This window comes from Quercus suber, unplaced genomic scaffold (assembly GCF_002906115.3).
Source record: "Quercus suber isolate HL8 unplaced genomic scaffold, Cork oak 2.0 scaffold_81, whole genome shotgun sequence".
Classification (NCBI taxonomy): domain Eukaryota; kingdom Viridiplantae; phylum Streptophyta; class Magnoliopsida; order Fagales; family Fagaceae; genus Quercus; species Quercus suber.
The window spans coordinates 571,691-582,173 of NW_027069546.1; the positions used below are offsets into that span (position 1 = coordinate 571,691).

A 10,483-nucleotide genomic window follows, 5' to 3' on the forward strand; every position below is an offset into this window, starting at 1 on the left:
AAAACATTTTCATTTCAATTTTCCTAATTTCTCTACAACTTCAAGACATATATAATTTTCTCTTCTTATTTGGCCAATTAGTGCATTACAACGAGTCTATTTCACTGTTTGGCTGGAAAAAAAAAAAATCTCGCATTTTATCAAATACATAACAAAATAAAACTTAAAAAAAAAATAAACTAACTTTTATCTTTTTATCTCACATTTAGATAATAAACATCAAAAACTATGGATACCCAACTCACTAATATATATATATATATATATATCCAGGGTTGAAAACATCTATCTTGGGTATAGATCCTTTAGGTTACAACTTATAAGAGATCACTTCAACCTATACAAACAAAAAGAAGCCCAATGGGCAACATTATGGGCTAAAGAGTTACAAGAATGTGGGCTAAAACAAAAGGAAATATTGCAAAGATGCTGAAGGAGATTTCTAATGTCAGCAATAATTAGGCAAAATTTCCAGCAAAGATCAAGGGATGGATTGTTGATGCAACCAATATTTTGATGCCTATTGGTTGTTGAATTTATTAGGAAACCATAATCAACCTTTTCACAGTGCAGCTACTTTCTTGAAAAATCAAGTAGTACTCCATGCCCATATAAAATTTCCTTTCAAATAAAAATATACATTTCCATTTCTTTGTCTCTAAAAATGCATCACTAGTGATATACAAAAATCATTTTTCTTTGTCTTTAAGTTGCTTCTACATAAATTTGTTGAATGTTTTATTAATTCCAGGTAAGAAGTCTAGAACTGCCATTGGAAAGTCATAGGATTGCTGAGAGCTCCCATTTCCCCTCCACTCTGAGCTCGATATTCCAAGCTAGAGAAGTCTGTCAAGTGTCAACAACAATAGACGATAATTCATGGTTGCTCTAACAAGAATTTCTATGATGACAACCAAAGTATTCAAACTCAATTCATAAGACCAACTTTACATATATATATATATATATATATGTGCATAACATACAAGCTTCAAATTATGATATCCATTTGAGATAGTGAAATAATCCGTCCAAATCTAAGACAATGTATTTCAAATAGCTCTGGAAATGATTTTATAGATGTTAGGATGGAAACTTAAGCTATGAATAGAGAGCAATCTAGAAAACATTTTCATTTCAATTTTCCTAATTTCTCTAAAACTTCAAGACATATATAATTTTCTGATTTTCTCTTCTTATTTGGCCAATTAGTGCATTACAACGAGTCTATTTCACTATTTGGCTGGAAAAAAAAAATCTCGCATTTTATCAAATACATAACAAAATAAAACTTTTAAAAAAATAAACTAACTTTTATCTTTTTATCTCACATTTAGATAATAAATCATCAAAAACTATGGATACCCAACTCACTAATATATATATATATATATCCAGGGTTGAAAACATCTATCTTGGGTATAGATCCTTTAGGTTACAACTTATAAGAGATCACTTCAACCTATGCTTATCATGGAAAAGGTGAAAATGTAGACATTGCCTTCAAAAATGAGATTGCAACTTTCACAATCTCAAGCGAGATATCACTCACTGTCTTGTCATTATGTCTTTTGTGCCTTGCTAGCTTCTCTCCACACACATGAACACGACAAATTATTCAATACTTCTATAATGACGTTTATATTGACTTCTCTCACATGAATGGAAGGTTTTACCATGAATATAATAAATAGAATTCACCCAACAGCCAAGTCTTTATTGTAAATTTTAAATTTCAAAGTTTTTTATTGAGCTATTTTGAATATATATATATATATATATATGTATATTAATTTAGTTATTTATTTATTTAAGCTAAAGTTATATTAGATTTTTTTTTTTATATGGTAGATGAAAATACTAAGGACACTACTCATCAATTTGATGTAGAATTCTCAAATATAAATATTTTCAGTATTGGATTCACTACTAATATTGAGTTGTGTATTAATAAGTTTATTAGATTTTTTTTCCTAATTATTTAGTTTTTCCCCCTTCAATACAATGTTTAATTTTATTCCTAAAACTCTATATATTTAGTTATTTTTATAGGTGATTTAACTTTATTTAATGTTTCATGTATAACAAGAATACACATTTTCTTTTCTTCTTTTTGTCGAAATATTGGGCTATTATGCCATGAGAATTAATTATTGGACTATAAAATTAAGGATTCATGTAATCAATTTTTTTCCAAGTGTTTTCTTTTTTTTTGGGGGGGGGGTATAGAAAGCTATATGAAAAAAGATGTTAGACTTGAGGAATTGCTATTCACATTGTACTAAAAGATTAGTCAAGTTACAATTTGGTTCATTGTAATCATTTATACAGGCCAATTTGTGGGACTCAAGGTCCACATTGCATTGCAATGCCCTAAGCCACCTAATGTTATAAGTTGGTTCTAATACCATTTTGTCACAACCTGAGTAAGGTCTAGCCACATATGCACTATATCTTAAAAACTAGTTAACAATTAAGAGTTCTCATAAGAATACTTATATAGTTTAGTTTGACTTAATGCACAATCAACATAAGACTCAGAATACACTCATGTAGCACACACTTATACAATTGATTGATAACATAATTATTGATATTTAATCATCTTGAAATTTTGCAAGTATGGAGAATATACAAAAATTATATAATCCAACGGTTAGTTTGTTAAAATTCAATTAAAGTTACATCTAGTGTAATTTTAACTCCACCCATATATATATATATATATATATATAAAGTCAAGATTATGAGCTAACCATCTATAGAGGAAAAAATATCCTCAAAAGAAGCAAGATAAAAAATGGAAATGAACCCTAATACCTTACAAGAATAAGTCCATTGGTTAAGATTATGAGCCCCTTCATTGGATTTTCGGTGACAAAATTTACTTGCCAAATTCAAATTATGACTTTTAAAATTTGAAGCTATTTTCAATTTGGTTGCATTTGAGATATTTTACTTTATTTCACTAAGTTTGATTTCATTTTCCAAACGGTTATTCTATCCATTTTTTAATTGATTTGGCTATTAAGTGCTAACAAAACAACATTATTTTATTTTTTTAAAATTGCACTTTAAACATTTAGTGTGCATTTGAGTTAGGATGAAAAATGAAAATTATTTCACTATTTATCTTATTTTTGCTACTATTCATAGGCCCCACTGCACTTTTTGACACTATTTATGAGCTACACTGCACTATTTCAACTAACTTTTATATTTATTTAATGGATAATTTTCATGTTTTTAACCGTTATCTGTATATATTAAGAGAATTTAGAAAGATAGTTATATCTTTTTTTCCCTATAAAAAATACACATAAATTAATTAACCAACAACTTAAAAATAAAAATAAAATAGTAAATTAAAAAAAAAAGTTAGTTATTAATTTTTTTATTTTTTACTACAAAAAAATGCCCCTATTTCAAACTTAAAAATAAAATTAAAATATTAAATTGATAAAAATAATAAATTACTACTCTTACGGTAAAAAAAAAAAGTTGGCTATAGTTGATGACGCTGACTTCTGTCTCGCACCGACAGTGAAATTGCTTTTGTTTCACTCCAAAGTCCAGTTTCGCTTGCTTCCTCAAAATCTCAATCTGTCCCTCCGATCTGTCTCTCTTTTCGGCATTTCAATTCCCATTTCCATTTCCAGAGGTGGGTTATGGATTCCTTAGCATTGTTATTACTTTCCATATTTCTCTTACTCTCACCCATTGGAATAAGGAAAAGCAATGCTTCAATCCACATCTACCACAACGACCCTTTCAGAGAAGTCGGTAACGCTTACCTTCTCTCCGGTGGTAGCGAAGGCCTCATGGCTACACCTTTCTCTTCATCAAACCACATCTCTTACATCCGGTACTCTCTCTCTCTCTGTGCCTTATGTTTTGTTTGGATCTGAGGTTTTACAATGTCTGGTTTTTCTTGTTTTTTTTTTTCTAGTGCCAGCCAAACATCATTTTTTAAGTTAAACCCAAATTACAGTTTCTGTTGAGATTTGTTAAGCTTGGTTAAGTACTTTAGTTGGGTCAGTCTTTTTATTTACTATTTTTTCCTCATTGCCCAAAAAAATAAAGAAAAAAAGAATCTGAATCTTAATAAAAAGATACAGACTTGGTCTTTTTCTTTTTCTTTTTTGGCTGTGACACTTGACATTCATAAATTTAGAGATACCAAGATAAGTTCTTTGCCAAAAACAGAACAGGACTATTCTAAATTATTCAATAAGTCTAGAGAGTAGAGACTCAACATTTTGCACAATTGTTGACATGAATTTTTGTGATTTTGGTGCTAGTGTCGGATCCAAGTAAAACTGATGTTGCTCTAATTACAAAAGGTGATGTCAGTAGTTTGTGGAAAACAAGAAAACGCCCTACTATTAACAATAAGCCTAGAAACACAAAAACTTTCACATTTTCCACAATTTTTGAGGTGTTAGATTGTGGTTGGTGTAAAATAAAAATGATGTTAGTAATTGTCACATGTGAAAGTGATGTTACATTAATTACAATTTGTCACCTCAAATGTTGTAAAAATTGTTATGAATTTGTTGTCTTGGTAACGTTGTTGTACCATTAAACTAGATTGAGCAAAGCAATGTATAATTAAAAGCAAAAAACAAAAAGTTTTGATCTTTAGAGAAAATGAGAACAACCAAATGATAGTCAATTAAATCACGAATTGATTTTGTAAAGACAAAATGATGAATAAGATAAAGTGCCATCCTCTTTTCTCACCCCCCTCGTACTCGTTCTGTCTTTGACTTTTCTCCATCTCATGTTTGGTGATTCTCGTGGTCCCTTTGGTCTAGTTCATATACAAAAGAAGTTACACCAATATTGGAAAAATAGGTTCTTAAAAATGGTTGTACCCAATGCACAAAGCTCCCACTTTTACGGTGTTTGGGAGAGGTGATTGGTAGACAGTGTTATTCCCAATTCTTGCTAGTCTCTTGCTTGTAAGTTTGAGAAAATGAATGTCTTATCTGGGATGGATAGAGAGAAGTTTCTTTAAGTATGTAAACTCTTGTTCTTTAGGAATTGCTATTTGTTTGGTGGATCCAATTTCAATTTATCTTTGTGAATTCTTTGAAACTACCACAAAAACAATTAGCAAGAGACCAGAAGAATTTTTTTTCATTTCCGTGATCTAACAGATGCTTCAGCAAGTAAATGTATATGCACCTGTAGTAGGCCATGTGTTCATAAGATTTTTGCAAAATGCAATTGGTTTCTCTTTATTAGAGTGAAAAAATCAAAAGAGAATCCGTTGTGACTATCCAAGTTGGTAACAGATAGCATCTTGTTTGAAATTTCAGTTTCCTTTATACATACATTCATGTGAACTTGTTAGTATGTTATCAAGATACTTACACGTGAACTTGTGACTATCCAAGTAGAGAAAGTTTGTTGAACTTGGTTCTCTGCTTGGTGGTATGGCAGGCGTTTGGGTGTAAAAACGTACATGCTCCTATATTAGGCCATGTGTCTGTAAGATTTGATTAAGCTATCGGTTACAATCATAAATGTGATCTCTGACATTTTCCAATTTGAATAGCTTTGAGAATATCACCTTCTGGAGGAGCAAGGATGTTGCTGACCAGCACTCAGACATGGAGCATAGTTCTGGGTTGGTACAAGCTATAATTTTTGAGGCAGCTGACCGTAATAATATTGGTGGTTCCGCTTATGGTGGACAAAGAGCTATATGCTGCACGCCTGATCTTGCTAAGATGGAAGGTTGTAAGCAAGGTGAAGTTCTTAGGAGACCCTCTGCAACAGATATCAACTGGCCAGTTGTTTTAGATGTACAGTTCAGTGGGAACTCTTTATTTACAAAAATGGATTACAAGGAGGTTCCTATCACAAAGACTGGAATGTATAACTTGTTTTTTGTGACATGTGATCCAAAACTCAAGGAACTAGTAATGAGTGGGAAAACAATGTGGAAAAATCCTGATGGTTATTTGCCTGGTAGGATGGCGCCATTAAAGAAGTTTTATGTATTTATGTCACTTGCTTATGTGATTCTTAGTATCATTTGGTTTACTCAGTATGTGAGGTTTTGGAAGGATATATTGCAACTTCAGCATTGCATCACAGCTGTTATTGCTCTTGGGTTATTTGAGATGATTCTTTGGTATTTTGAGTATGTAAATTTTAACGATACTGGAATAAGGCCAGTTGTAGTTACAACTTGGGTTGTAACAATTGGAGCTGTTAGGAAAACAGTTTCACGCCTTCTCATCCTCTCTGTTTCAATGGGTTATGGCGTTGTGCGGCCCACTCTTGGCGGTCTTACCTCAAAGGTGCTTCTCATTGGGATAACTTACTTTTTGGCATCTGAGTTGCTGGATATTACTGAGTATGTGGGGACCATCAATGACATATCAGGAAGGGCAAGACTATTTTTAGTTCTTCCTGATGCTTTCCTGGATGCATTTTTGATATTGTGGATTTTTACATCTCTTTCAAGAACACTAGAGCAGTTACAGGTATCACATTTTTACCAGTGATTTGTTTCTATTTTGATACTTAATCTATTCTAATTTTATCATAGTAACATTACTTAAAATTCTTATTCCCGTGTGATGTTATTATGCTTTGATACGGCATAACTTTTAGACACTAATATAATTTCTTTCCAGGCAAAAAGGAGTTCTGCTAAGTTGGATATATATAGGAAGTTCTCAAATGCATTAGCAGTGACAGTAATTGCCTCAGTTGCTTGGATAGGATATGAGGTATGGTTTCTAGTTGATAGTGTAATGGTTTTTGTGCAAATTAACATTCATTTAGTATCCTTTGTCATTTTAAGAACTTATTTACTTCTTGAGGAGTTATTGTGATTTTTTTTTTGTTTTGGGGGGGGGGGGAGCTAAAGGAATGCAATATCATAAAAAAAATCATCTAATTAAATATGTATAGTAAATTGTTAAGTGTAACAACTTGGTTTCTTTAGGAAGCTCCTTATAAACATGCAGAACTGGTTTATCACCCTCTTTAGGCCAACCAGGAAGCCATAACTCACTAGTTAAAAGATGTTGTCACTTTGTTCAACAACAGTCTTCCTGATGACCAGTTTTACTAAAACTTTGGTTTCCTGATTATACATTGCAATTGTATGTTAAATTTTACTGCTTTTGCATGAGAATATTAAAATTTTCAAGTTGCCTTTTCATGGTCCTTGACATTGTAATGATCTATATATTACCGAGTGAAACTGTCCCTGATTTTTAGAAATCAACTGTTAAATATCCGTGGCTTATTTTTAACTTATTTGGTATGGGGTGAAAATCAAAGTCAATCACCCTATGGATATCCCCGCATAGCTAAGGAGAGAGTAAGGATGGTGGTGTAATAAGTACCTAAATTACCTTGAGAGTTTTTAGGTGAGCTTGGTATTATGCTTGATGGGTCTCATACATTCTTCTTTGAATCACTTAACAAGAAACGAAAACTTTTGGATCTTGTGGCCAAAGGCCTACATTGTTGGAAGAGAGTAAATATGATAGCTTATTAACTATCAAAACTATCTTGGGAGTTTCAAGTTGGGTTTGATATTAAGCATGCGTTTTGCATTAGCTTATTTTAGTTTTTTTCTAAAAGTGTGCTAAAGTATACTTGCACTTTGCAAAAGTGTGAAAAAGTGAGGTTTTAAAATGTTTTACATAAAAGTTAAAAGCTAAAAGCTGAAGGAAAAAGCTAATGCCAAACAGACACTAAGCTTGCTTAATGAAGTGATGGACCTCATCTATTTCTCTCAGTGATGGACCTCATTTATTTCTCTCCTTCAACTTACTTACTAAAAAATATGATTGACTTCTATGGCTTGGTAGTGGTTACAATTCTATGCATCACATTAGAGGAGAATAACAGAAACTTGGTAAAAGGTTTGATGATAATCTGTGGGTGAGGCAATTTACTTGATTCTTTTGTGTATCTCTTTTGCATATGGGTTAGATTGCTTTTCTTTTCCTAAATTTTGCACAATTGTTATTAGATCTGATAAGCTTGCTCATACAGGTCTACTTCAAAGCAACTGATCCATTCAATGAGCGATGGCAGAGTGCTTGGATCATCACTGCTTTCTGGGACATTCTTGCATTTGCATTGCTCTGTGTAATCTGCTATCTGTGGGCCCCATCTCAGAGCTCTCAACGGTGTGTTATAATACGCAAACATCTATAATCAACAGCATGGTTCCTTTGCTAATTTTTGGCTGAAATTTCCAATGCAAAAATTTTTCTTGAAGTGGTAGTCTGCATAAAAAAGTTTAGAAAACACTATCCAAAGTTGTTTCTTCTCTCTAACTTTAAACAGGCTTGCTTAAGAAGATTATTTGAAGATTTTACCCTTATGTTAAGAACTAAATTTAAATACTGGGTAACCTCAAATCTCCTCTAATAGGTAGCCTGTAAAACACCCTTCATTTAATCAGGTGTTTTTCTTAGTTCAAATTTACATGAATCTATTCTGGAGGTGTATTTGTATTGCTGCTATCGGAACTTGCACGTGCAAGCTGCCTACTCCTAAATAAGACATCATATAAAGTGGGAGAAGAATCTGGAAAAGAGGAATTGGGAGAAGTGGGAGTGTAGACATCCTTTACGGTCTACATTCGCTAGGTCATCTCCAGTCTTTCTTTCCTTTTTATTTGGGGGAAAGTTCATAAATGTCTCTTTTTTCATGCTTAAAGAAAGTAACAAAGTAAACAATTCACCAGCACCATTTTTTTTTTTTTAAATGTTGACTTATACTTCCAATTATCACAGGTATGCTTACTCTGAGGAAGTGGGAGAAGAATCTGATGAAGAAGCTCATTCTCTAACCAGTAGAAAGGGTGAGGGTGATATCAGTTTAGTCAAGCAAGAGAAGAATGTTGGAACCAATGATGATTTTGAACAAGAAGATGATGAGGAAGAAGATAAGAGGGAATGATCACACAATAATTTTTGGTTGTGCGTCATGGTCATGTTAATATGAGCTCTGGGGTTGAGATCAGCCTATTCTCCCTGGAGTAACATTTATTGCTTCAATGATGACCCTGGTATGCAATGGGGTGGTGTAAGATTTTGCAACTAGGGTCAAAAGGCTGCTTACTATTTTTGATATTTTTTCTTCCACAATTTTAGCTTTGTTTCTTTGTGCATGTATAACATATGTTGCAAATGGTGATGTCAATAGGGTAAAGCAGCTTGAGAGAGAGAATGGGATTGAAATATTAGATGTCAATGCCCTTGACAATACGTGTGTCATCATGATTGTGAGCTTGGATTGTCATGTGATGCCATTTCTTCCATTTCTTCTCTATATTTTAGCATCTAATGTAATTCAATTTGTTCAGTTAGTGCAAGATGTCCCTTCTCATTTAAGTAGTCAGAACATCTAGTTCCAGTAAATGCTCATTTGTATTTGGCAGAAGTTTGTTACAGTTGATTATGTTTCCTTCATAAAGAGACTGTTGCAGACTTGTAGGAATGTTCAACTATACTAATAATCATATCATTTTAAGAAGGGTTTGAGACTAACACTTATAAGTCGCATCTACAATTTTCATTTTTCACTTCATCAAAAAAGAAATCATCAAATTTTATAGGACCTTATTCACTCAAGTCTTTTACTTAATTTAGTATTATGTATATAATTATATTTATTATTATTTTATATATATACATACATAAGATTTTTGTATCATCGTGCGGTGAAGAAATCACTTTTGGCTATAACAATTTTAAGGGCTTATTTGGTAAGGTATTTCAAATAACAATTTTCAGTGTTTAAATATTAAAAATTGTGAGCAAAAAAAAATGTTTGGTAGGAATTTTCAATTAGGAGATTCTAAGTTACGTTTCTTATTTTATAGTGTTTGAATACTAAATTTAGAAAACTTCCAATTTTCAAATAATAATGGTACTTTTTAAATAAAAATGTTAAAAACTATAGCCCCACTTGATAAGACTACATATAAAAGAAAGTTTTGAGTCTCCACTGATGTCAGAACTTCTCTCTCTCTCAACTCTCAAGCCTCCAGTCTTCTTTATTTCTTTCTTTTTCCTCCCATTCACAACTGGGACCTTCCCTTTCACGCAGAGTCCTCTTCAAACTCTGGCTGTGCATCTATGTATCTTCCTATCTATAAACTTCAGAGTTTCTTCCATATATGGACCAATACATATATTGGGCATATGGAAGAATGCTGACATGGCTCCAATTACTTACATTATCTACCTTCAAAATTTCAAACCCATTCAAAGCCTTACCTGAATCATAATCATAATTAAACTAGAGACATAATACTAAAATAGCATACCCTACTTTGAAACAATGCAACCTAAACACCCAAAACTGGATAGCACCAACAAGAAGGGTAGCCTACAACTAGATTTGCAATCAGATCTGTGGATTTTCAGAGTTCAAGCTGTACACTTTGATGCGTGGGTTTTGTAGTGGTGGTTGATGGCGACAAAAGGGACTT

The 10,483-nt window shown here is 32.4% G+C and overlaps 1 protein-coding gene across 1 annotated transcript; it reads left to right on the top strand.

Moving 5' to 3' along the window:
• Positions 1-3,515: 3,515 nt before the first annotated feature.
• LOC111987092 (uncharacterized) lies at positions 3,516-9,355 on the top strand. Its single transcript, XM_024018800.2, has 5 exons — positions 3,516-3,865; positions 5,564-6,500; positions 6,654-6,749; positions 8,032-8,168; positions 8,781-9,355. Exons 1-5 carry the CDS (start codon positions 3,669-3,671, stop codon positions 8,944-8,946), a joined length of 1,533 nt encoding a protein of 510 aa, XP_023874568.1. The 5' UTR covers positions 3,516-3,668; the 3' UTR covers positions 8,947-9,355.
• Positions 9,356-10,483: the final 1,128 nt, after the last annotated feature.